Source organism: Drosophila ananassae, chromosome 2L (assembly GCF_017639315.1).
Source record: "Drosophila ananassae strain 14024-0371.13 chromosome 2L, ASM1763931v2, whole genome shotgun sequence".
Lineage (NCBI taxonomy): Eukaryota > Metazoa > Arthropoda > Insecta > Diptera > Drosophilidae > Drosophila > Drosophila ananassae.
The window spans coordinates 17,984,160-18,011,837 of NC_057927.1; the positions used below are offsets into that span (position 1 = coordinate 17,984,160).

General features: G+C 40.1%; 3 protein-coding genes and 1 non-coding gene across 5 annotated transcripts; 3 read left to right on the forward strand and 1 right to left on the reverse strand.

Annotated features, from left to right (window-relative positions):
- Positions 1 to 2,908: 2,908 nt before the first annotated feature.
- On the forward strand, positions 2,909 to 5,019 carry LOC6501382 (eclosion hormone). The gene is made up of 4 exons (XM_001955083.4): positions 2,909 to 3,001; positions 4,176 to 4,341; positions 4,412 to 4,440; positions 4,502 to 5,019. The coding sequence occupies exons 2-4, from the start codon at positions 4,233 to 4,235 to the stop codon at positions 4,655 to 4,657; spliced, it is 294 nt and encodes a 97-aa protein (XP_001955119.3). The 5' UTR covers positions 2,909 to 3,001; positions 4,176 to 4,232; the 3' UTR covers positions 4,658 to 5,019.
- A 438-nt stretch (positions 5,020 to 5,457) lies between these two features.
- LOC6499204 (peroxidase) lies at positions 5,458 to 25,900 on the reverse strand. The gene is made up of 10 exons (XM_001955084.4): positions 25,335 to 25,900; positions 15,461 to 15,619; positions 10,391 to 10,473; positions 10,048 to 10,138; positions 7,636 to 8,024; positions 7,248 to 7,421; positions 6,089 to 7,019; positions 5,744 to 6,022; positions 5,589 to 5,685; positions 5,458 to 5,524 (listed from the first exon to the last, which is right to left on the reverse strand). The coding sequence occupies exons 1-10, from the start codon at positions 25,343 to 25,345 to the stop codon at positions 5,477 to 5,479; spliced, it is 2,262 nt and encodes a 753-aa protein (XP_001955120.1). The 5' UTR covers positions 25,346 to 25,900; the 3' UTR covers positions 5,458 to 5,476.
- On the forward strand, positions 10,636 to 12,078 carry LOC6501383 (bifunctional arginine demethylase and lysyl-hydroxylase psr-1). The gene is made up of 5 exons (XM_001955085.4): positions 10,636 to 10,916; positions 10,971 to 11,162; positions 11,224 to 11,535; positions 11,606 to 11,735; positions 11,788 to 12,078. Exons 1-5 carry the CDS (start codon positions 10,698 to 10,700, stop codon positions 11,871 to 11,873), a joined length of 939 nt encoding a protein of 312 aa, XP_001955121.2. The 5' UTR covers positions 10,636 to 10,697; the 3' UTR covers positions 11,874 to 12,078.
- Positions 16,522 to 17,612, forward strand: LOC116656595. Of its 2 annotated transcripts, XR_006506899.1 has the most exons (3): positions 16,637 to 16,651; positions 16,806 to 17,237; positions 17,297 to 17,612. It is a non-coding gene; the product is annotated as an uncharacterized LOC116656595 (transcript). The 2 variants fall into 2 exon arrangements; XR_006506898.1 differs by having other exon boundaries at positions 16,522 to 17,237.
- Positions 25,901 to 27,678: the final 1,778 nt, after the last annotated feature.

Genomic DNA, 27,678 nt, shown 5'->3' on the forward strand with positions numbered 1-27,678 from the left:
GTGGGACGGTCATGGGATCGCCCCACAGAAACCGAGACTGAAACCATCAAACCGAACCACCCAGTCGCCCAACAGCCGCCCGCTCATTGGGTTTTCAGCCTCAATGCCGCCACTTAAGCAGAGCTACGTGAGCCAAGAGACACACACGCAAATAACTGCGGGGGTAGCTTTTAATTATCTCGTTATTTTTTAATTTCCACCATTTCACTGATTTCATTTTGAGCACATCGAGCGCGACGGGAGGTCGCCTGGCCAGAAATGGCAGCAGAATAAGTAGAAGTTGTCCCGTAATCCGGTCGCAATTCGAACCTGCTGAATATGCAGAAATCGAGGACCTTAAGACGCGACTAATTCTCAGCTTGCTTAATTCTGGCCAGGTTGTTGTCTTGGCGAAACACACGGCGGAAAACTTTCGATATTTAGGATTTTATTCAATTATTTTAAGTATTTTTAATATATAAATATGTATATACATATACTACCCAAAACTATTAATTTTATAAATGGAGCTTCTGAATACATAAAAGGATAGCAATATCTTACGTTGATCAATTAGTTTTGAATTTTTTTTCCAGTACAAGTATAATTTGCTTACACTCTAATGGCCCGGCCACTTTGGATGGCTCTTAAAGCCCCACAAAAACGACGGTAGAGTGTAAAGTGAGCTGAAAAACAATTAAGTCAGCGCCGGGTAGCCCACTAACCCCCACCGACCTGTCGACCCATCAGCCCCCCACATTAACATCAAATTAGTTCGTGGATTAACACGTTTTTCACATGCCGGTGGCGACTCGGAGGGGCAGGTAGATGGTCGGAGCAAACTCCAGAAACCCAAGTTCCATTACGCATACGACACGTTGACAGAACCGTCGAGAGGTAGGGGGGTTTAGTTCTTTGGCTCAGCCGTGTGAAGTGAAGCATGCGAAAAGGCTTACTACACTAATTATACTCTGGGCTTGTGTTTATTTTCGGGGACATGGCTAAAAATACTTTAAAGTTTATTATTGTTAAGTGAAACTATATTAGGAGCTTGGGTGCTTTTCATTGATGAAGAGCCAGCAAGAATGTGTATTTAAATAAAGTTTTTGTTCGACCTGGCAAAGTTTTGTGCTACAAAATAGGCTTCATTGCTCTTTTGTCATGCCCGGCTAGCGGCAACATCTAAACTCGTATATCTTGGGGCTAAAATCAGTGGCACAATGAGCATATTGTATGGCTAAAAAATTTAATGCTTACGTGCCTGAAATATCTGCCCAGGCACAAAGGAAGCAATTGCAACGCATGAAAGGGATATGTGAGGCGCATCGACTCTGTTGGCAAAGTTCATAAATAAAGCGCCCGAAACCTCGGCTTTGGGCTTGGTTTAAAATAAAAGTTGCTTGCCTCCACCAATCGAAAAAAAACGGAAAAATAGCTTCGAAAATTCTGCACTATAAAGAAAATCGTTTACTGATTTACTCGCTCTGGCCTTCTGAAGAAGTGTAGTTTACGGAAAATTGGGATGAGAATGGGGCCAGCTGCAACTAATAAAAGTTTTCGCTGTTCGGCGGCGTTGATGGTGGTGTGCCGCACACACAAACATACACACACTCATCTCCAGGTCATCTGTTGAAATGTTTGCTGCTGTGGCTTTTCAGCATTTTCAAGGCACGTCCAGAGTGGCGAAAAATAAGAACTTAATCCGCCCAGGACTTTAATAATGAGATTTATATTGAAGAGAAATTGATTGCCTCTAAGTGAGTCATTAAATGACCAAATAAGAGGTTGCCAGGGTGGCAAAATATCTCAATTATGCTGCATAAAAATCTATTAATAGTTTTTGTAAATTTGTTTAAATCTAGACACGAGTCTTCGTGAGACTTCAGGCAAGCATTTGAAGATATAATTTTTTAATTGCAATTAATTGTTTTTCAAGGGTTAGTTTCCGCATTACTTTTTCATTAAACATTGTTAAAAATTGAAACTGTTTATGGTTATTAGTACTAATAACTTATTATTTAGTTAGTCCCCTTTTTTAAATTTTCATTTTTCTGTATCTCTAGAATATCGTTTATTTTAATGTACACCGTAAAACAATATATGTAAAATTTTTAACCTAATATATATTAAAATTTGTTTATTTTTAAAACAATAGCACAGGAAAATAGAATATTTAAAATTTAAACTAAATTTTACACACTTTTTACCATTGAAAGTAAAATAGGGTTGCCAGACTAACGAAAAATTATAGCAAGCAGTTCTTCAATAAAGCAGTCAAATCAAGTGGTCGGTTATTTTTAAAAGGCTTATTTCCTTTTCATAATATTCAATTTCTTGTAACATATAATCTCCATGTTTTTTCGTAGTTGTTTAATAGTATATTTGTTATGAATATAATATTAAACTGAAAAAATCATAATAAGTTGTAAAAAATTTGCTTCGCAACAAAGTGAAGCTGTTGAAATAAAACATAGTTTAAACTTTATTTTTACCTTGATTTAAATATTGTTTTTATTATTTATTAAATCTAAATCTAAGTATTAAGCTCAAACTGATTATTTTAGAACTGCGATTAGAATAAAAACTTTCCAGGTAAAAGGAAACTTAAAGTCACTTGGTAAGAAAAACAAACTCTTTCAGCGGATTCGCTTCCTGCTTGGAATACGATATGAAAGCCCAAACCAATCAGGTTGCTGCACCAAAAGAAACGCAATTAAACTGGCTAAGTAACATCCAGTACTCGGTACTCAGAACACCGCTGTGAAAACCACTCAAGAAAGTGCCTGACTACCGCCAGCGGAAGTGACATTTTGCCATTTTGCACATATTCAATTAGGTGGATTTGCGGTGCGATATAAATTGATTAATTTGCTCGCATAGATAGCAAAAAGTTCGTGTATAAATACAACAAGAACTCTTCAATCCGACAGCAGTGTTGTTCTAGAACCAGTTTTCAGCAAACAAACTCGTTGTGTTTTCAGTCAGCTGCACCCACGCCTTTTGGCCAAACAATCAACTACCGGTAAGTGTCGACTCGAGTACCGTTTATACGTCATAGTCATATCAGCTGAGCCGAAATCTTAAGCCTGGCTTAAGTGTCACGCCCACAAAAAGCAAAAACAAAAAAACCCGACGGCTGTGACGTATACGCCGCATGGGTTCATTACTCATACGCTGGCGCGTGTTGCCAATTAGTTAGGAAACGTACAATTTGTGTCGCATAAAATTAACATAACTAAAAATATTCCCACGATACAGCTGATTAGTTTTAGCCTGCATTATTATTTTTAAATATTCGGTTCGAATGTGTTTAAATGAAAACCAGTTACCGGCAATCTTCACACCGTGTCCGGTTGAGGGAGGACAAAAGAATTCTTATAAATGTATGTATGTTTACCAGGTTGTCTGATTTTAGTCCGCCTCAGGTCGGTTCTACGTTTTATATTTTATTTACATTTTAACCATATTTTTACTGCAGTTACAGCGCCATTAATTAATGGGCTCGCCAGTCGCATACGATTTGCATTCATTACGATTTCAGTTCGGCTGCGTCCATTTCCTTGACACTTCCTGCTGCTGTAGCTTTCCGATCGGTTTTTCGAAAAGAGCTTTTTGCTTTTAATACTTTCTTTTCAACCTCCGGTGAATTTTTTGCTTTGCTCTTGAAAATCGGGGAAATTTTTCCCCCATCTGTAGCATCTACTCTATTTATAAGGCGGCTTGTTAACAATTTCTTTAATTTAAAGAATCTGCTTTAATGTCTTAACATTCCATAAATTCCGTTTATTAACTAGCTACTGATTATCCATTCAACTCCGATTAAAAATGTCATAAAATCTGTTCACCTGATAATTATGCAAAGTTCAGCAAAGGCATAATTTTTTTGCGTATCGCTGAGAAATTTGCATACGCTTAGCAACAATAATGGATATTTGATTGAGTTTGTATTGACTTCGATTGGCTGGAATATCTGACGTATTTTAGCGCCACTGGGGCTGGCTTGTCTGACGACTCGCCTCGCATCTGCGACCGGCTTCAATAGTAGTTTTTTTTTAATTTTATTTGAGCCGTTTTTTTGTTGCTGTTTCAGGCTTCTTTACGCTGCCAAGCTTTCGCATCTGCGTTTGGGCCGAGAGCATATGTATATAAAATAAGAAGACAAACGAGCGATAATAATTATTTCCAATCCGCTCTAGGCAGACAACGGTCGCAACCAGCCAGCTCCCCTAACAAATCTTTGAATTGAAATCACCATGTACTCGAAGCCCTTGATTTTGTGCACTTTCGTGGCCATTGCACTTTGTCTGTTGCACTTTGGAAGTGCAGTACCTGCCATTGGCCATTATACTCACAAGAGGTTTGGTAGGTTTTTGAGAGTGTTTACCGATGAATACCCTTACTTAATCAAAATTTCTTTTATTTCTCCTAATAGATTCCATGGGAGGCATCGATTTTATTCAGGTATTTTATCCCTCTTTTTTATCTGGATTTGATACTAATTCGAGTAAATTATATTCAATAGGTGTGCCTGAATAACTGCGTCCAGTGCAAGACCATGTTGGGCGACTACTTCCAAGGACAGACGTGTGCATTGTCCTGTCTGAAGTTCAAAGGCAAAGCCATCCCTGACTGCGAGGACATAGCCTCCATAGCTCCGTTTCTGAATGCGCTTGAGTGAATTCCGAAAAGAAGCGACTCTTGAATGGTGTGCGATGTGTGTGCTTTTTTCTGCTTTTAAGTCTGCTTTTATGGCCTGTGACTCAGGTGTGGATTTATTTGGGTCAATGCGATGCTCAACACAAAGCGATCTGATCTTGGCCGCTGATGTCGACCACAACGATGATGAAACTACAACTGAAACTGACTTTTGCTAATCAACTGGATTTCCAGCTCGTAACCAAAGAGTTCCTATTACCTTGTAATGATAAATAAATAATAATTTAAAGAAAATACATATATATTCAATTGTAGTGTTTTGACTTTTACAAGAATTATTTCGAAATGGCAACAAATATGTCCTTCACAACACTTGAAGGCATCTTTCGCGCAAGTTTTAAGAAGAGCTACCCTTTTTCCAAAGAATTTAGGATATTTTTTTTTTTTAAATTTTATTTAAAAAATACTTGCATATACAAAACTTAAATCGAAATATATTTAAAAATTATTTATGATTTGTTTTTCACTTTTGTTTTCTGATTGCGTCGATGTGCTTTAACTTAATCGATCTATTTCTGCTATTTAATAATAATATATACAAAGAATGTATGGGCTTATGCATGGAAATGCTGGAAAGAGTTTTGAAAAAATAATGGCAGTGTCAAAACTACTGACTGGCTGTAGAAATGCTTAATGGATCTGTCGGATGGTGTGCAAAGACTAGTTAGAAGACTAAGCAGTGAGGAAGAGAAGGTGAAGATTTCTGAAGAATAAAATACAGTGGGAGGAATCCAAAAATGAATCGAGATTGTAAATGGAACGTAGAGGACACAAATGGCATTTATTTCCTAAAGTTCAGCAGTGTGTCGGGTATTTCGTTAATGTAGTTCTGTAAAAATATAAAGGATTTAAAATTATTATCTTGATGTTCAGTATATATATGTTTTACATACATAGAGGGAAGGATCCACTCCATGACCGCCGTAGTCCGCCCATTTAGTCAGATCAATTGATGGAATAATGCCACTCTTGCAAGGCACCCGAGGGTTGCTAATAAAATAATTAAATTAAAGTTTTAAACATATAGCGAAAAATTGAATAAACTTACATTTCATGATCGGGCAATACCATGGGATAAATCTGTACGGTATCAATCAAATCGGTGTTGTCGCAAATCAATCGGGATAACTTGGCTTTTCGAATTTCTTGCAACTGCTCGGGAGTAAATGAAGATGGCTGGTTTGGCAGTTCATACCAAAAACGATCTCCGCGACGCAAGTAGCTCATCTGAGTGGCAATGACGCAGGCAAAGGTCGGTCCCAACATTGAGCCTGGCAGGGATTTCTCTGAGACACCGCCGGACCAAAGATCAATATCAGCAGGATGCCTGAAAATAAAAGGCATTATAGATTGAATTCATATATTTAGATTGATAAACTATCGTTCAACTCACTCAAATATACTTCCGTAACGCAGAACTGTTTCATTCGGCATAGAACCGTACATCTCATCCCAAGTATTGGAAGTCGGTAGACCGCAGAATTTGCGGAATTCCATATAGCCGGGAATACCAAACTCCCGACCGCGTTGCATATTGAATGACACCAGGTCCATCCCGAAACGAGCGCCCTCCTTTTTAAACAGATGATTGGTAACCTCCTGGGTAATAGAGTCGTCCATAGCCTGGGCCACCTGGTTCATTAGTCCCATAAAGTACTCGTCCAGGACTCCAGCTCTGTATAAATCGTAGGGTCTGCGGATAAGATCCGACAAACGCTTTGAGGCAATGAACTTGTGAGCCTTGGACCAGCGTTCGACTGCAGTAGGAAGCAAGGAGTGACCAAAACGGAAAGCAGCTCCGGCAAATGAGTCGATTATGCCAGGATTAACGGAAGAGTCATATCCATCCCAGTAGCCGTCCTTCTGCAACACTAACCCGAACTTCTCCATGACCTCTTTTCCGAGAAGAATGGGCAGGAATTCATTATAGGTAACATGCTGCACGATAGCTATGTTAATCCTACGGGCCTCCTGGAACAAGGTCTCGTCATCCCAGTGCTTGTTGATTTGGGCCAATCCGGTGGCCAGTCGATTGTGCTCCCGAGCCATCAAGGTGTGCATGCAGGTGAGTACCAGTTGCTCATTCACTCGGATCTCGCCGCCTTCGAAGCAGTACATGCTCTTATTGGGTCTAGTGCATCCCTCGTCGGGAATGTCCAGTTTCAGAGGCAACAGATCCTTCAAGCCGTACTCCTGGAAGACAGGATTCATTCGCATTAGACCGCCATAGCCAGTCCGCAGCTTGCGGGCAAAGGCCTCCTTCACTCCATAAACTGTGTTGGCATCGATGACACCTGTCAGGGTGTTGAACTGTTGACGGGAACCTAAAAATTAAGAAAATGTTTAATATAGTTTATAAAATGTATTAAATATATATAAAATATAAATTTTCATTCAATATGAAAATAGTAGTGATCATAGTAACATAAATCACAATATTATTCAAAAAGAATTATCATTGAAAATCAATTGCCTTTAAGCAATCGTTTTTAAATAATATTGAGTGGCAACAACTAATTTAAATGCATTTTTTAAGGTGTGACAAAACTCACCCAATCGGCATCCGGGGCGGGGAGAGGGGAAACCGCGCACGAAATCGATGCACTTGACATTAAACAGGCGGTAGAAGTAATCATCATCGGGCACGCGGATCTCGTTGCAGTACGGATGCTTCAGATGCAATGGTCGCTTGCAGCACTCCTCGGGGTCGTTGCGGTTAATGGGATCTAAATTGCAAATTGTACTCGCATTAGAGAGGTTTTTGACGTAGGAATAAATATGTTTTTAATGGTTTTAAAAATAAGAATTGCTCTTGTATAGTTAGTTTTTAAAGTAACCTTTTATATATGTATATCCCAAAAGTAAATTTAGTTTCTTGAATTTGAACACATAACATGTTTTCCCAGGGGCAATACACCTGAATATTTTAAACTAACTCACCCAGTGGTGTTCCCGTCAGCGTAAAGTCGTGATCCATGAACTGACCCCAAGCGATAACCATCACGGTGCCGGCGTGATCATGGTAACCATCATCAGGATGCATGGTGCGTGAGACAACTCTGGAGAAGGGCAGATCCCGGCCAGTCACCGATATGCGAGGGGCATTAATTCCATCAGCATAAAGTGGACCGATCAGGCGCTGGAATGGAGCATTAGCCGCTCCCCATGTCGGGTGTTCAATATTATTGCACAGGCCATCAAACCGTCGATATTTGCCTGGACGACACTCCACTCCGGCGAAAAAGGGTGGGCACACCTCCCGGATCAAGGTCTTTGAGGTGTCAATTGTCGGCAATCCCTTCTCAATTTCCTCGTAGGATAAGCCATAGCTGAAAATTAGAAAAACAGTAAACGGAATTGAGTTGCCAGTCATGAGCAATTATCGAACTACTTAAATGCAACTGCGGATATCGCTCAACTTGGCTCTTTCCTGTCGCTGGTTGTCAGATACTCTTTGACGTAAAAAGTAACACACCTAAATAAAAAACTGCTTAAAAACTGCATTGGATTTTCTAGGTAATTAAAAAAACGTCAAAACCCAATTTAATAAGATTAGTCCATATGCTGATATTTTGTTTTAGGCTCTAAGAGATATTTTTGTCGAACCTGCAACTGATTTAAAACATTTTTTTTCTCTGTAGATACGTCTAAGAGTTTTATTGAAAAATTGCAAAATTATCGTATTAGCCTAGTTAGTAAACGGACTGCAATTAACGCGCTTTTGGACTGGCTGACAGATATATTGATGTTGAAGTCTGACGTTGACAGTGGCAAATTTTTAACTTTCAATTGGCAGCCAATTTTTTTCTTCTTTTGGCAGAAAATCTGAGATTTTAATGCTGACAAACTGGTATTTAGTTGGGCAGGAAATTGTGTGTGCTGGCACATAAATCGCCAAAGGGACCGCCATCAACTCTTCCTCGAGTGCATGAGAAAGCGAGAAAAGCCAAAAGGGAAACTGCGTCCGGCTGGCCTATTGTGTGAAGCTGGAAAGTACGAAACTGTAAAATTTCACAGTCAATTGGCTCTGCAATTTACTTGCAGAAACAAAGAAGAGATACTTTCTTCGTCGAGTGCTAAAGGGAGATGATGAAAAACGATATCTGGCAATGGCTCATCACTGATTTGCATGCAATAAGCCACCGTTTAAAGTTGTCTCCCTGTTTTATAGAATGCCATAAAGCCACTGCCTTGCCGTTTACAACATATTATTAGCCATAATCAAGAGATTATACAACGGCAATTCAGATGTTGCAGCTGCAACAGGCTAAGATTAAGACGAAGATGTTGCTGTTGCTGCCCCCTCCTGACCAAAGATCGTCTTAGACGGGGCTGAGTGAAAGTCGCACATGGGGAGGTGCTGAGCTTTGAGCTCCGGCTCCTTGAAGCTCTCAAACTGTGGCCAACTGACTCGACAACCCGCTTACCCAGATTCCACTCCCCGAAAACAGCAAAAAAATATGTTGTTTATACAAAAAGAGCTCGCTGTTGCAAATTTATTCAGACTGCATTTAGTCAGACCCGTTTATAATTTTCCGTTTATATTTTATTAAAAAGAAAATATAGAAATAATGCCATTTTGTATTTCAGTAGAACCTAAAGAATCGGAACCTTTTTCCCAGTGCAACAGTCCAATCCGATGCAATGGCCAATCGTTGGCCAACCAAACAGATGGAAAAAAAGGAAAAACGAAACTGGAAATGCTGTGCGGCATCTTCCGCAGCTTCTTTTCGATAAGGGGGCACTGGAGGGGATTGGTGTGCCGGGGTGGCCAACAGGGGGGAAGACAGTCACGCGCACTATCACTGGCTTACTGGCTCACTGACTGTTTGCCAAAGCGGTAGGTTGCATAATCCCCGTTTGTTTACATCTCAGGCTGCGAGCTCCGCAAATAGCTGCAAATATTTTTGTGTGGCAAAAATGCGGTTGCGCCAGTTGGGAAGAAGGCTTCAAATTCGACGAGCACTCGAATGCACTTCTTCAAAAGCCGTCGACTGGCCATCAGTCAAAGCCGCAGACAATTAGCATTTGCATGTGCTGCCGAACTTTCAAAAAAGAACTGGCGCACATTGAAAAAAATTATCCAAGAAGGTACACAACTAACCCTATTTTTTATGAATATTAAAGTATCCTGTTCAAATTTGTTTCTTTTTTTCTGTGCAAAAATGTGGCAAGCGTAGAACCTTGGAGGCAAGACAAGTCTCATGCATATTTGATGACTGCAGGCGGTCTTTTCAGCGGGGCACGACTTAACTGCCTTGTCATGCGTGATTTGGCAATCGTTATTAGCGCCGAGGGAGATCGTGGGCGTGCCAGGGCAACTTTCAAATGCGTTTAGCGCTGATTACTTACGTTCGGGCCAATTGAATGGAAATGTCGAGCAGCAGCTCGCCCACGGTGGCCAGTTCCTCTGGCTTCCAGTCCGACTTTGGCTGGGCCACATCTACAAAACCAAACAAAAATAGACAGTATTTTTAATAGTTCAATACTTAATACTTAATAGTTAAGTATCCCCGTTCAAAAGTAAAATGTTATACTTTTACAAAATGATTCATATATTAAAGAGGAATAGCAAAAAGCAAGCATATTCTTTCCAATGCAATAATATAAGAATCTTGCTATATGATTAACTAAATGTCAAGAAAATCTAAGTCCCATATGCTTCACAGTAACAGAAAAATTATGATTAACTTACGAATACGCTTGCGTGCATCCAAATAGGCGGCGTTGATAGCATCGTAGGTGATGCACGTCCCCGGACCATTGTTGTATGGACCTCTGCAAATAAAATAAAATGAAAGTGATTTAAATTGACAATACAAGCAATTTTTCGCTTATCACATGCTAACCACACTCCCAGTCCACCCACGCTTTCCTGCAAGCCTGCGCACTGGCAGATAATCAAATTATTGCCGGGCCAGCGCGTTACTCGGTTACGAAGGAAGGATAATGTCAAGTTCTCTCAGTAAGTAAAGTGAATTTGTGGGAGTAACATCGTCAGCATGAGGCCAACTAAATTGGACCAGGCTAAACACAGACTGGAACAAATATTAAACGGATATACACGAGATATTCTCGATAAGGCTTTGCAAGATCTGGTTAAAAATTCTTGCGAAAATGATCAGATATTTAGAAAGTTAATGAAGCTTCTGAAAGCAATATTTTTGGCCATTTTTCTATTGTTAGCTGTGAAGTATTATTATGAGGAAATGCAGGGACAAGTATGCGAAATAAATGAGTTGATTCAGTTTTATAAAGAAATCGTAATCTTTCAGAACTGTGTCCTTTCCCTGCCGCGCACTCTCCGATATGCACTCCGACCCCCTGAGAAATGTGACTTTTGTGCAAATGTTAAAAATGTGCCACGTCTTCAGAACCTTAGTCCCCAAGAATTTGAGACAAAGTACGCCTACAATGCTGCCCCAGTCATTGTCAGCGATGCAACTCAAAATTGGACTGCAGTTCGGGTATTACCATTGGAAACTGCTATCAAGATATTCAAATAATAAGTAAAGTAATTTCCCTTAGCTCTTCAACTACAAATATTTTCATGATGTGTATGCCAAGGCTAAGCAAAAGAAACAAATAAGGGACTGTCAATTCTTGCCCTACAAAACTGGCTTCCAGGACATTTACGAAGCGTTGGATATGCCGGAGGATAGGGTGTATCTGAAACCGGATGAAAGGCCTTGGTACTTTGGATGGAGCAACTGTCATGCGGAAACAGCAGAGGAATTTCGACGTCACTATGGAAGGCCGTACTTCCTACCCGAAAAGTCGGAGAATAATGCAGTCGATTGGTTTTTTATTGGAACCTCTGGTCTAGGGGCACAAATGCATGTGAGTTTAAACTTTAAAGAGCTTGAATAGTTTTTAACATTAAATGTATTATATTTAATATTCCTTTCAGATTGACAATGTAAGATTACCTTCGTGGCAGGCCCAACTGGCTGGCAGCAAGCGTTGGCTGCTGGTGCCCCCTCCCGAGTGCTATCTCCAGTGCAAGAGATTCGATGTGGTGGTCCAGCAGGGGGACATAAGTAAGTAGGGGATATAATTTGGCATACCAGCCCCTAATCGGTGTCTCTGCAGTTGTCTTGGACACGAACAAATGGTACCACCAGACCTTTGTGCAGCCGGGAGCTATAAGTCTGACCATTGGGGCCGAGTACGACTAGATTTAACCGGCTGCAGGCGGTTTTTCCTCGTGACAGGAAACGGTTGCCACAACATCTCCATCGCCGTGCAAAATACAAAACTTAAAAAACTAACAAATATGGTTAACTGTTACTGTTGAAGTAACAGACTTAACTCTAACATTGCATTTGCCGGTTATCCATAATATATTGTCGCTCTGTTTTCCCAGCCGGTTTGTTAATTAAATGCCAAAACACGCAAATTTCTTATATCGAGCAGCCGCTCGAAAAAATCTCTCCAAAAATGGGGGCCAGCAACTTCCTCGAATGGTGCAACATGTAAAACGCGTGTCAGGCGACAACGATGCGTGTTAACAATGCGTAAGTATTAAGTAATTACAAAAACAGCGGGAGCAGCCGTGCAGAAAATATTCATTTAAGCCATGGCCCAGTATATGCAATGGAAAATTGTTTCCAATACATGCAACAATTTTCACAAACTTACACCACCTTCACTCGATGCATTTGGATGCGGTTAAACCCTGGGTAGGAAAATATTTATCTTTATGCTAGCACATATATTTTCTGATATTTCAGGCGACTAAAATCCTTGAAGTAATGTTTTTTTTCCTTTTTACCTATTTAGTTTTTTTATCCTGTTTCTATGGAATTTTTCTTTAATCAAGAAATATTTATTTATACTAAACTATACATTTTATAAGAGTATTACCCCATCGGGACTTTTAATGGAAAATGTTTGTACATATTTTTTGGGCAAATTTGTCAAATTGAAATCGAAAATGGCAAAGCCAGGCACTCAACTGGTCTTCTGGTTAAATTTTCGGCAAAAAAGCACTCACACTGGTTCAAAATTTACGGCACCCGGTAAGTTCAATGTGCGCATAGCCCGAGTTTTGGGCCAACTAGAAAGTGGCTTGCATGCGGCACGCACTGCATTTTTCAGCCCACTCCCCTAGACTCCCGTCTGGATCCCATCGAACTCGTCCCGCCCCAGACACGGACTTGTACTTGTTATCCTGATTTTAGTGCTGCTGCTGATGCTGCGGCAAAGTAAAAACTAATGTTTTGAATCTCAACTGGCGATGGCGATGTGAATTCAATATGGGATCGCAGGTGCGCAGCTTGAACGACAACCGCCAACACTTCCTGCTCGGTATTGAGTTGCAGCGGGGCAGCACATGCGGCGTATGCGTAATATTGTGAATAATTGCAAAAGCGTGTTGTAAACTCGCTGGAAAAATATTCAAATATCATTTATCTATTCGAGCGTGAGTCTCTCGGCCTCTTAGGTTTTTTTTTCTTTTTTCTTCCTTTTTGTTAGCTTTTTTGGGCTACTTCGCTTACGCAGACTCTGAAGAGGGAGATTCAGATGAAGATACAGATACAGATGCAGTTGCAATTTCAATTGCAGACTCGCAGCAGACAGCGCCGACGAAAGTGGCCAACGCAAAAACCAGTATTTAACTTTTAAGTAGGTTGTTGCGGCCAATTTTTCTGCATTTTTCCCCAACTGACCGCAACGCAGCCACTCAGTCAACAACCAGGTTCAATAGCCAGGCCAAAGTCAGCGGTAACGACTTTGGCAGACTCACGTTTTGATGCCCGGCGACCCCAAAAATTAGCTCCACTTCTCAGTGACCCCCGCACTCCAAAAATGCAGAGACAATCGAGCAATTGAACAATTTGCAATCTCTATCTAGATCGTGTGACATTTAAAACATAGATATCTGCTGGCATAAGTGGTACACAGTAAAAAAACTAGAAAATTAATTCTTTAGGTTGCAATAATTTTAATTCCTACTTGCCTGCGTTTTTTATAAACAAGAAAGGATAATTTTCCTCTTCCTTGGAACTATTAGAAAATTTTTAGCTCACTAAGAAATTATTAAAATATACCCTATTATGTTTCAATATTTTTGAGAATTCTTTCTTGTGTAATATGATATTTCTGTTCGGTACACATTGAAGTTCAGTTCAGGAGGCATTGTGTGTTGGCAGCGTTTCAAAGTCACTTTTCGAAATCATCTCGAGACAAAAGTTTGCCATCAATGGGACTGAAGCCCCACGGCAGCTCAGGTGTTTTTATTTTATTTTAGTGTTTTTCCTTTTTTTTCTTTTTGGCATCTGCAAGTGTTGCAACGCCATTTGTTTGGGCTGCTGTTGCCTTGCTATTTTCGTTTGCGGTTTTTTGTCGTGCGGTTTGATTTTTTTTCGTTTACTAATAAATCGCGCCGGTCTGTCATGTGACTTCATGATGCGTCTGTCTGCATCACATCACGCTGCAGCCGAAGCCAAAGCTGAGGCTAAAACTGATGCTGTCGTCGCCATTCGAGGCCAAAAACTATTTGCTGATTGCCGTTAACGAGGCTCTGTGACAGCCCGTAAAGCATTAGAAGTCATCATTTTGACTAAGAACCCATTTTCATTGGCATATGTTTTTCACAAAGGGAAAACAAATCTGTCCTAACAAGATATACCAAAGTACTATATAAGTAGGAAAGTCCATTTCTATACTATATTCATTATAGCAGTATGAAAGGTCTGGAGATAATTTACCTGATTTTAGCTTGGCACTTTCAGGTCAAGCTGAAGGCTTCTGACCAAAAAAGTGCAGTTTGATTTACTTGCCGAGTTGTGGCACCAAAAACATAAGCAATGGAGCCATCATGTATACTTTCTTCAATTAAGGCAGCTTTTGTTTGTTTCGTTAGCGCACACTATAGAGAAATAAAAAGTTCAATCAATCTTGTCATAGTACCCTATGTAAGTCCATTTTTCTAGTGTGGATTTTAAGAAGCAAAGAACCCTGCTGTTGGCCCTTCGGAAATTGCAATGGAACCATTGCATTTATGCACAAACATAAAAAATTCAGATACAGAAAGGCGACAGACCCTTTTTGATTTATTTAAACTTTTTAAAAAATCCCTAAATCAAACTGCTTCGGTAGCCTTTTTAGGCGCCAATGAAGACATTGGCTGTCAAAGATTGCTAAAATATTAGCATATAGTAGCGACTCTGGTGCAACCTCATCGCTCAGCGGGCCGCCGCAAAAAAAATATATATACTGAGCTATGTATGCACGAATGTACCTCTATATCCCTGGGCATTGCCGCATGAAAACATCAACGTCAGCAGGCGGTTGCCGAATGATTGCTGCCGCTGTTTCGGCGGCTAATGATTAGCTCAAAGCTCGTGTGCTCTGTTGTCGTAGGTGTAGAGGTGTAGTGTTGCCACTGCTCAAACAAGCTGCTCAACCAGCAGCGACCAAGATTTATGGGTGTCAGTTGGACGTATGCACACCGAGAAATAAAAGCAACTTGAGAAGTGGTTGGCGGTAATTCTAGATTGGCACAAGAGTTTCACTGAAGCATAGTTTTCAACTTCTTAATGTTAGAATGAGTATTTGTCAGTTATTTAATTTTCAGCATATTACTTTTACCTCAGTTTTTAATTTTAAATAAAATGTAGATTTGCTTCCACAACTATTTTCTTTCTCTGCAACGTATTCCCGTCTATGTTTAAGTATTTAAACCACAAACATAACCCAGAATGCCACCGAGTCATTTTTTTCCATACTTGACGTACCCACAGTTTCTATTTGTACTTACAAAGTGCCACGGAATAAGTTAACATTGTAGTCATAGACGGAAGAACGACCAGGTCCGGCTAAAAGAAGGGCACAATCGGAGCCATGAGCTGTCTGAAGTTGTTCGCCAAACTGATGATATTGCGCCTGCGCGACAGCCACCAGAGATAGTAGAAGTATTCTGAAAATAATAAATATTTAAAAAAGAAGTAAGAAAATTAATACGTTACGAGATGTATGCACACATGTCGAGAAGGCGAAACGCCCCTTTGACAAATAGAAACACGCCTGCGGCCCAAAGCATTAATCAGTCAGCCAGTTGGTATGTACAGTGAGCATAGCTTTTTCAGCACACTTCACTTTTAGACAAACGTGTTATAAATGGGACATTTAAATTAAAAATTTAATAATTCATACAATCGAGTATGTACTGTAACTGGCAGCTGGCTGTCATTCGGCAGTCTACGGCTACAGTCCCCCCTGTGGACCAAAGTGCATTGTTTTTCGACTGGCCATTGTTTTGGGCGTTTCTTTATCTGTCGGCAATTGAAGTTTTTGGGGGGAGTCTGACATCTGACATTTGGCAACCTTGCTTTTATTTTGTGGCTTTAATGTGCTCAGATTTATGACTTGTAGCGCGTGTTAATCGCTTTTTGGCTTTTGTCGCCACGTTCAAAACGAAAGCCAAAAACAAAAACCCCACATTTTCGGGCAATTGTTAACGGCTTTTGATAAAGTATTAAGTAGTATAAGGTATTGATTGGCATTGTTATTGCAGCCTTCGACAGCAGCCAATAGTGAAAGTGTCTGGGTTTGAAGACCAAGGCATTCCATGCTGCTTATATAACCAAAAACAAGGCTTGCCTAAAACACCCTTAGGTTTGGCTTATTGGGATTGCTTCTTTGAAACATTGAAATTAATTAATTTAATCATTAATTGATTTTTATGCAGTATTTGAACTTATTGAACTCGTTTAACCACCTGGCAAGGAATATATGTAATGGCTTCCAAAATAGATTAGGGGATATTTGATCTCAATTCAAATTCAATTTTTCAGAGCGTAGCAGTCATTTATTATGTAGATTTACTTATTACTTGATTTTTATCCGATTTTTGTTTTCTACGAAAACATTAATAAATTTGCAAACCATTTTTAATATACTTACTGGTTGTTGATAATAAGTGAAGTTCAAATAACCGCTGATACATTCGGTAATAAATTGTGAAAGTGTATTGCTTTTCTTTTGCCATCTATTGGGATCTCGTTTTGACGAAGGGCATCCAACTCCCTAGGCATCAGTTTTGCTTATATAAGTGTTAAGAGAAACAATAACGCACTTAAGTCCTTTCACTTTTCATTTGACAGTTGCGGCTTTCTTTTCCACTGGCCGAGTAAATTGAGATACCTTTTATGTGTATCCCATTACAAAGGTTCGCTGAACTCTGAAATGCACCTGCTTTATTCTCGGTGAGTGGACTACTTATACTATTTGCACACGTGTCTGATTTTTTAAACAAAAAAGTATTATGGTTCTGTCATATAAATAGCCATTTTGAAGGCACAATTCGCATTCGAAATTGCATAATATTTTTGAAAACGACATGAGGTCTGCGGCTATAATTTTCTTTATAGCTTTTAGCTGTCTGGCTTTGGCTGAAGGAACATCGGTTCGATGCGAACGGCCTTGCACCAGGGAATTTGATCCTATTTGCGGCTATTGGAAACAAAGGGATGGAACTAGTGTTTGTACATTTTCGAATAAGTGTGCCATCCAAAATCAGAGATGTAGGGGCCAAGGTAGGCGCTATCAGAGTCCTTATTTATAAAACTAAATTATAAATAAAAACATTTTATAGATTGGGTTGTCGCTCACAGCGGCCAATGCAAGGATACCACCCGAGACTGCGATGCTCTTCAAAGGCGAATTCCGTAATTTTTCTTATTCAATATTTACGTAAATATACAAAGCAAGCAATCCAAAAATTACGTATTTCTAGGCATATTTTTTATCCAGCTTTGATTTATCACAAGCCCTGAAAATTAACAGAAGATTTGCCCAATGTTGGCCATAATTTTCGGTTTACAACTCGCACGACTTGCAACTCTTTACGCTTCTCAGGCTTAATCCGTGTTAAATGCTCATTAAAACTCGTTACCAGCTTGTTGCTTTCATTTCGCTTTTATATTTTTCGCACAAAAATGAATTTGGCTCAAGGTTGCCCCTAAAATATTATATGTAACTCACTGAAACCAACATATTTACGAACTGAAAAAGTCCATGGATCATGGACCGAGCGGTCGACATTTTTTAGTGGTTTATGATCGCTATGGAGTGCTCAGTTCATTAGCCATCATGACAAGGCAATTAGAATGCAAACAAAACGCAGTCGCCCACACAGACTCTATATGTTTCTTGGCTGACATGACACGCCCATACGCGTGGCTATAATCGGGTGACAAGGGGGGATAATCGTTGAGATCGGAGGTGAATTGATCTCGAATTCAGTGCAGACTTAATTGCCACAACCGGACGGAGGAACGGAAAAGTCTGAGATGCAGATCAGAGTTGCAGGCCAGCGGGCCACTGCGTAAGTCAATTAATTGTTGCTCGCCTTTGGGGCGACAGCTTTTGTGAAAGGCTGCACGCAACGTCCTTCTGGCCAACCTGCCACTGCCACAGCAAAGCCAAAGCTGCTGCAAAGCCAACTTGCCAATTTATGCGCACTGCCACAGCTCGCATGCATATGCAATCTTTACACCTGCCCGCAAGAGTCAATTAATTTTGGATCGTCGATGGCTGGCCAAACGACTTTTACATAAATCGCCGCCGATTTGGCTTATCTAAGGCACTTGGTCAAAGAAGGTTGTTTTTTTTGCATAAAAAATATAAATTTTTTTGATGGCACACATTTCTAATGCCTTAAAGGTGCTTTTTGAACATTTTTTCTGTGCATTCCCAAAACAAAGAACGGGCGCAGTATTCCAATTACAGTCACCATATGGGACCTCAACCATATTTTGTGAATATTTTAAAGCGCATCCAAAAGCTGACATTTGCTAATAATATATTTTTTCCTTCGGCACCGGTACCTTAATTGCCCCGATGCATTGTTAGACAATGCAAAGAGCTGCTGATTGTATCACGGGGCCTGCTCTGATGCTACTTATGTCATCTTTGCGCCGTAATACCTGCGCCCAGGCCCAAAAAGGGGCGTGCCAAGAGCAGAGGACTTTTTGTCTTTGGCTATTTCTTTGTTTGCCAAGATGCTGCTAGTGGCAGCTTTTTTGTCAGCTTGCCTCATCGGTCGCATTGTTGAGTTGGATGCTTGTATGTAAATTCCCCCGCCTTCCTGCTAGTTTCTAGTTAGTTTTTGATGTCATGTTAATGTGTGGAAATGACTTTTGTAATGCACGGAGAAATTCATGATTTATCTTCGCAGCGATTTCATTGATAGCTATTTATTATGATAAAATAGATGAGAATACATTTAATATTTCTTATTGCGCTGGAGCCCATGGGAAGGTTTTTACAATAACTTCACACAATTTCACTCAAAAAGTGTGGATGACATTGTGATTGTCTGATACTTGAGTGGAATTTACAATGGCTTATGAAAAAAGTAGGAAAGTGTGTATGCTTTTATAAAACTTAATCTCATGGTAACGGCAATCTTTGCATAATCAAGAAAACCTTTTGATTAGACTCTAGTTAACCTGGTTGTAAAGCGATATGTAAGCATAGTAATTATAAAAGTGATTTTAAAACCCCACAAACCTGAATATGCAAAGCTCCCATTAGCGATCATTAATCATTTTACTAAAAATAAACCAATAGTTAGTTAGAGCCTCTCGATCGCCACAAGACAAAGTGGCAGTAAAGTGAGTAGATTTTCGAATACCAATTTATGCTGCTATTCGCTTAACCCATGCTGAGAGGATTTCGTTTCTGGGTCTGATTGCTAATGCCAGATGTATACAGTTTTAATTGTTGCACTTAGCTTTGCTCAACACTCTGCTCTGGCCAATTGCTTAATTGATTCTCACCAGACAGGTAGCTGAGCTCTCATGTCTTCACATCCGCTTGGCATTTTGCAGTCAGTGGTGCAAAAAACTGAAAACAAATCGAATAGATCGTGAACACATGGCGCATACTTGATAAACGGCAGAGCAATTGCAACATGACGCACATTCATGTGGCATTAGTGTCGCCTTCGATTTTTTATTGTGCCATAAATTGGCAATGCAGATTCGATGGCACAGAGCAATGTGTCCGATAAGCAGGCCAAAAGCTGCCTTAATTCGGTTTCTGACCCACAAAATGTTCGCGATCCTATCGTTGCTAGGAAATCCATTCAATCTGAGACAGATACACTTTCAAGAAAATTGTTTGAAATACTGTGATTCTTTTTCCTAATAGGATGTGATCAGATTTTTATTTATAGCTTTTTCTCTCTGTTAAATTTTCGGTTTGTGAAGGGTTTTTGATATATCACCCGAAATGCACGCAACTGCGATAGGATCGGACACGGCTTACGTGCGGTTTATGGACTGCATGGTCTCAAATAGAATGTAACCAAACTGCAGCTGGCCAGTGAATAAATAAGCCAACTGAATGTGGCTTTGATCTCCGCTCCTACTGACTGATAACCAACGCTGGCAATCTGACGATTTTAACAGCTTATTAATTGGGCGGCCGCCCCTTGCAGATTTATACCTGGCCAGTTCGCAGCTAATTGCATACAAATTGCAATGGCTAAGCCAAGTCAGTCGGACGAAGTGAGCGACAAATTCAATGCCAGATTATTGACCGAAAACGCTCAATGCAAAACTGGCTGCAGCCTGCCATTGATTGTGCATAAATCAAATAAAAACAACTTTTGCATTTGACGTTAATTCCACACATTGAAAAAAAATTTTTATTAAATCACTGACTAAATTTCAACTCAATGGAAAATCCAAATCAATAGAATTTAATTTGTTTACTTTGTTTTGTAAAAGTCTTTTTGATGAAATATTTTTTTCCTGTGCACTGATCTTAGTTTTGGATATCGGCGAACAAGCCAACCGCCTTGACTTTCTTAGCCATGTCTGAAGTACACTTCTCCGCCGCGTCTGAGCATCCTCAGACAATGACAGGGAGTTGGAACTTCGAGTGGGCCACGTGAGCCGCAGGCCTTTTCTGCCTTTCACCAGTCTCCCAGATTCCCCAAAATAGCTGCAACAATTACCAAATTTTGTATATGCATTCAATAACTCAGCTATGTCTGAATATGCCAGGCAATTGGCACATCGTCTTGATCATCATGATCATCATCATCAATTTGAGTGCGAATGTTGCAAGCACACATACAAATAAATGCTCACCTGAGCACTCCACTTGGCCTGCCTACAAATGAGCCAAGTGATTATTCGGGCTTGGTTTACTTTGGGTATTAGTATTTTCAGTATGTTTGAGTTTTTGGGTTTACAATTTACAGTTTTCAGTTTTAAGTTTTGCGTGTTGCGTTGCCCAGCATGCCGACATGCAGCAGCATACTTGTGCTTTATTTAAATAGTTTTTCCGAGAAAAAAAACAACATAAAATATATGTAACCGGTGGTTGCATCTGTTACTGTTCAATTTGCTGTGCCGCCTCATAGTTTTGCTGTCAGTTTCCACATAATTTCTGACGAGTGCACATACAAATCAAAGCCAGCACGATAGTATTTGGGTTACCAGGGCTCTCACGATCCCATTCGAGCCGTATCTGTATCTATATCGGCCCCGAGCGACGACTTCATCTGCTGCGAATTGCGTCGACAGCATCTGAATTTCAATTAGCAATCTTTGTAGCGGATTCTCTGATAAGCGGAAAATATTGCCTTGATCCCACCTCTTTCTCTTTCGGTTCCCACACTCATGGGCGTGTTAGTCCAAAATTATAATACGCAAAATTAAGAAACTTTTGAGATCCATACGTATACCAATATTTAATAATTGTATTAATTTAAACTTTTACTCAAAATTTAAGCTGCTAAAATTAGTTTTAAACACAAGGCTGAACAAAAAACTGAAAAAATTCAGTGGCTAACATATAGTCCTTGTGAACAAAAAGTTTTTTATATGTTGTCATACTTATTTGTTACACTTTCTCGACCCATGATTCAGCATATAAATAAATAAAAAATAAACAAAAAGTTTTCACCCAAATAAAAGATAATATTCAAGCACTTTCAGTGGCCCAAACATCCAACAGATGATGTACGTGGTCGTTTAATAATAAAAAAAAAGAAATATATAAGAAAAAAGCCCACCCCCAGCGCCCATTCATAAAGACCGGCACGCTCAACCACTCGTCCACTCAATCAAACCATCACCGTCCTCTTCAACCATGATCCCTGCTTGTTCAACTTTCTTTTGTTATAACATCAATCAGAGCTGTTCGCAAAATCAAGGCAACATCAGACAGTGCGCAAAAAAAAAATCTAATTAAAATAAGTATAGGCGCCGAAAATAGAAAACCAATTCAAATGGTTGTTGTGGGCAGGCATGACGTGAATTTGGGTTTTGAAAGTGAAATGATTTTGAGTAATTTACGTTAATGTAGCGCATTAATGGCGCATCATCAGCAACAGCATCAGCAACCAAAGAAGAGAAGATCTTTGAGTCAAAAGTGAATGTTGACCAGAGTTCACTTCAAGAAACCGAGCAGTTGCAAAATATACTCCACGTACCAGAAATGAACTATATATCCATCAATACAAGGCCTCTAAATGATTTGTTTCAATGTTTCCTCTACTGTTCATCTTGGAGGCAAGGGATTGCATGTGTTGTGCGAGTAATTGTGGCAAACACATCAGCCAGGCATTTTGTCCAAAAAAGGGGAAACAACGGCAATATGCTACCACAAGTCATGCCTTTTGGCTGCCTCTTGTCTTATAAACCTTGTAAGGCGGCTTACATAACGTAGCCAGAGCCAAAGATTTTGCCTAAGGCTGCTATTTGGCTTTGGCCGCAACAAAAGATCCGGAGTCTGATCAATATAAATACAGTGAAAATTCCATAACTGGGGCTTCCTTTATATTTATTGTGGGTACTTTAACAAATTTGTAAATTTTGGTTTTGTAACTTTGGCTTTGAAACTGTACTTAAAATCCACACCAAACGGAATGCTAAATATAACTATATTCAGTCATTTTTGCTCATTTTTACCTTGTACGTATTGATACTTTAAGGTTTGCATTTTTCAATAGGGTTTCGGTTATTTCGAATTTCGAATGACACTCATTAATACGCAACACAATGCGACTTTTTATCGCCCAGTAACGATCTCGATCTCGTTTTCGATTCCAAGTTCGATTTCGATTGGAATCTTTGAATGCACTTCACATGCTGCTTTCCAATTTGGCACTAACGCCCTGCCACGATTGTCTGATTTATGCAAATGGAGCTCCAGCTGCAAGTGTTGGAATGGTGCAAAAAGTGCTGGCAGCAGCCTTGACGCAAATTTAAGCCAGGAGAGTGGCGATGCTCACACCGCCCCCTTCCATTTCACAACGCCCCTGGTCGGCCCCCGCAATTATGTCTGTATTTTATAACTTTTTGCAGTCGAGAGCACGGGACCGGATTTGTGGCAAGTCACGAGGCAGATGCAGCCAACAATCGTTGCAGGCTGTTGGACAGGAAATCGACAAGTTGCTCCGTTTCTGGTCTTCTACATTTAAGGTGAAAGTAAAATGCTGCCTGCAAGCCTGCTAGCCAATGATCGATTTCAGCTGGCAACTGGTTGAACGTGAAGTTCAACATCCAACGACCAAACCATCCACACAATGGCTAGCAATTGTGCAACCCAATTTGAACTTCACATCAAATGTTAATGACCCCGTTTGACTAAAAAATAATAAAAAAAAAAACCCCAATATAAGAAGAAGAAAAAAGAGGCAGAGCGATTCTCTTCTTGGACATAATGTTGTTTTATGGCCGACTGCAGTCGCAAGATATTTGGAAAAACAAATCAGCGAACGAGGCGACCCAACAAACGACGGACAATTAGCAGGCACTCGCTAAGTTCCACCCAGCCATCTAGCCAGGTTTTATGCAGTAACCCTCATGTTGGCCAGGCTTTTGAGGTGTGAGGCGCTGCCGGCAGGCCAACTACCGTTAGGCGATAGAACTTGTCGAGAAGTTATGACCAATTCCCGAGGGGCATGACAAATAACCGGGACACGCCTCAATTTTACAAAGCCTGATTAAAACGAGGGCGGACGGTTTAGCCTTGCTCCTAAGCGGATAAAGCGTTAACCCGATTGCCTTGTCACTATTATTAAGAAAATGCACACCATATATTTGCAGCACTTTAATAATGTTATTAAGCATAATTTTATTCTGGTGAGAAATCATGGAACGGATCTGATATTAAGGTTTTAACACATACATACACAATGTATCAGATTATTGTCCGTTAAGACTAAGCTTAAATTAATTAGTGTTTTTCGATGTGTGAGGCAAACTAGACCGGCGCTTAAAGTATTATCTTTTACCTTTAACTTAATTGCTTTTTAAATTGAAACCAAAAACTCCCGCTGAGCTCTATTTTAAGCCCGCATTGAAGGTGTGATTTTGTTGGATCGACTTGCCTTTCGGCGGAAGCTGAAACGGCCAAGAGCGTGACCTATACGCTCATTAAATCCGCTGCTTTTGGCGATGATTTGTTCATCACTACTAGCTGGAAATGGCGCGTGGATGGTCAGATAGACGGATAGAAAGTGGCAGGAAGCCATTAGCAGTGGAAGTAGTTGTTAGACAAGCAAGCGAGCAAATAGGTTGGCCTGAATATAAATGAAATAATCAAAACACATATATGGCGCAATGCCGATTAATCATCGACGAAAATCACCAGAATGCCACATACCAAAACGAAACTTTCTGTGCCAACGACTCAGAACTTTCCAACCAAGAAACGCACACACGCCGAAATAAAAAACAGAACGAGCGTCTTGGAGAAATGTTTACAGAAAGTTGTCATAACCTGGCGGCCGTCACGTAAAAATTACATAAAAACAAGAAAGGAAAGCTAACTTCGGGCGGAGTCGAAGTTGATATACCCTTGCAGTTCAGTCGCAGTCCGCTAGGTGGCGCCACGCATCTTATATTATTAGATATATAGAAGATCGTATATAGTCGGCCGATCCTTATGAAATTTGGCAAATCAGATTATTTTGTCCAAAATAGAATCTGTACCAAGTCCCATCTTTCTAACTTAAAAAACACCAAAGTTATGCCAATTCCGATCGTTCTATGACAGCTATAGGATATAGTCGGCCGATCCTTATGAAATTTTGTACATAAGATATGTTGATCAAATATAACATGTGTGGAAAGTCCCGACCCTCTATCTTAAAAAACAACGAAGTTATGGCATTTCCGATCAATCAGTTATATGGCAGCTATAGGATATAGTCGACCGATCCCGGCCGTTCCGATTTATGTACTGCCTGCAACAGAAAGAAGGATGTGTGCAAAATTTCAACTCGATAGCTTTAAAACTGAGAGACTAGTTTGCGTAGAAACAGACAGACAGACAGACAGACGGACAGACGGACAGACGGACAGACGGACATGCTCATATCGACTCAGGAGGTGATCCTGATCAAGAATATATATACTTTATAGGGTCGGAGATGTCTCCTTCACTGCGTTGCACACTTTTGACCAAAATTATAATACCCTCTGCAAGGGTATAATGAGGATAAGATGATCACAACCAGTTGCCAAGATAGAGCCTCGACTTTAGAGTCTAGACATTTCTTAGACTTTAAACGGAGACAACTTGCCACACACAGGAAATTAACTAGAAAAATTTGTACCGATACTGTGGGTCCGGCTCATTAAAAAATATCCAACTTATGTACATACCTTAAGATCATTTTGTTGACGTTGCACGTTGCCACTTGGCCGTTGGCCGCCGTTGTTAATGACTTCGTTAAATGCGTTTTTTGTCTTGTGTTTGTATTTTTGGTTGGCGAATACTTTTCGCACGCAAAGGCCCAGAGCTGCAAATTAATCCAATTATGGAAGACGATGGCCCACGCTAAAATCGATGTTGGCCTTAATTAATCTTGAGCCTTGTTTGGCTGGCGCGCAAAGTTCGTCGAGTTCGTTGCCTGAGTCTTTTGATTTTCGGCCAGAATGTTGCAATTATCTCGAGCACTTGTTGCGGCTGCGGGAAAAAACTCTTCCTATCAGGTTTCACCCTTTGTCACTGGGTGGCTTCACGATTACTTATTTCCCCAATACACTTGCTTTCCTGCTCGTAGCAGCACTTTCACACACACAAAAGCGTTTTGTATGCACTGGGTGTCGGAGTACCGTTAGCCGTCAGCACTTCTTCGTCTTCTAGCCGATTTGTCCGCCTGCACAACCGCCACGGAGTGTGTCCAACAATTAACTGAGCACAACGAGCCGATGCTGCCACAGAAAAGCCAAAAAAAAGAGCCAAACAATCGAAGCCGGCCCCATCGCAGCGAACAGCTCTGCCGCCGTCGACGGCTCTGCGATAGCGGCGGGCAGACCTCGGTTATCAGCTACCAAGTGCCGGCGGCAGCAGCAGTTAAGGCTGAAAAAAACAAACGGTTAAAAAAGCAGGCGCCCCAAGCCGACGACAACGAGGTTGACTTAACTCAACGCGGCCAAGTCGTTTTTGAGTAAAACTTTGAGTGGAATCGGTGACTTGAGTCTACTTGGTAAGGTGAATAAAGCTAAACGTGGTGGGTTTCTGTAGTGTGCAGTTCGTGTCTTAAGTCTTTCGGTATTTCAAACTAATCAGCTGAACACTCTCTTTAAAAGATTGTGTCTCTAGTCGTTTTATTTAACATGCATTATTATTTGCAAAGCCAATTTACATAAAATTTTTAAATTTTTATTATTCTAACAAATAATAAAACATACCTATGTATATAGCTACATATATAAAGTGTTTTATAATATAAAAAACACCTCAAGTTTGTGTCTTACGTCTTTTGAATTTGCTTATAAATTTTGTAAAGTTTGTGTCTTAACTTAAAACTTAAGACTTAAGACTCTTAAGTCTTTTGTTCCTTATTTAATAATAAATTGCCTTTTTATTTCCATAATATATTATTGGTTAGTCTTCAATCAAACACAAAAATGAGTATTCATTAAAAAATAAATAATTTTTAAAGCTTTTTATACCCTGTCAGAGGGTATTATAATTTTGGTCAAAAGTGTGCAACGCAGTGAGGGAGACATCTCCGACCCTATAAAGTATATATATTCTTGATCAGGATCACCTCCTGAGTCGATATAAGCATGTCCGTCTGTCCGTCTGTCTGTCTGTCCGTCTGTCCGTCTGTCTGTCGGTTTCTACGCAAACTAGTCTCTCAGTTTTAGAGCTATCGAGTTGAAACTTTGCACACAGCCTTCTTTTCCTTGCAGGTAGTACATACGTCGGAACGTCGACTATATCCTATAGCTGCCATATAACTGATTGATCGGAAATGCCAAAACTTCGTTGTTTTGTAAGATAGAGGGTTGGGTGACACACATTTTTCTAATAAAAAATGTTGCCCAATCATAACCCCAAGATCCTATTTTTTACCATACTTTATTTATTATCAATACATGCTCCCACGCAGTGAGTAATTACCACTAAAAGACTACATTTTAATTTTACCATCACAAACTCAATAAATAGTTAGTAACCCAACTAAAACAACTCCTACATCGCTATCAGCCATCTCTCATGCCCATTTTAAAGTGAAATCTCAATCTGTGGTCTTTTTCCAGCACATATTTTTCAATTTGCCAAGCCTCCGGCAGACCAATCACTTAGAGGCCCCGTATCAGCACCATCCAATTAATTTAATTTGTCAAACCGCAAATACAAATCAGGTAAGCCTTCAAAATTTTCAAAATTTGCAGGGTGCAAGCAGTAAAATGCTGGAAAAGATCATAACAATAATAGACGTTACCGAAGTGCAACCAGAAACCGTCAAAATGCAAAGATGCTAAATTAATTTTTGGCTAACTACCGACGAATAAATATTTTTTGTGGTGGCTTTGGTTTCTGCCTTGTTCAGTCTCCCGAGTAATAGTCAAATCCATATCGATTTGTGGCCTTTGGCTTTGGGCTTTTCTGCATTTGACAATTGCTTTGCATGAACGCACGAATGTTGTGCAACAATTTTGGACCGCAGCAGCAGCTCTACGACTACCTCCATTGCCTCCCGATAAAAAGAAC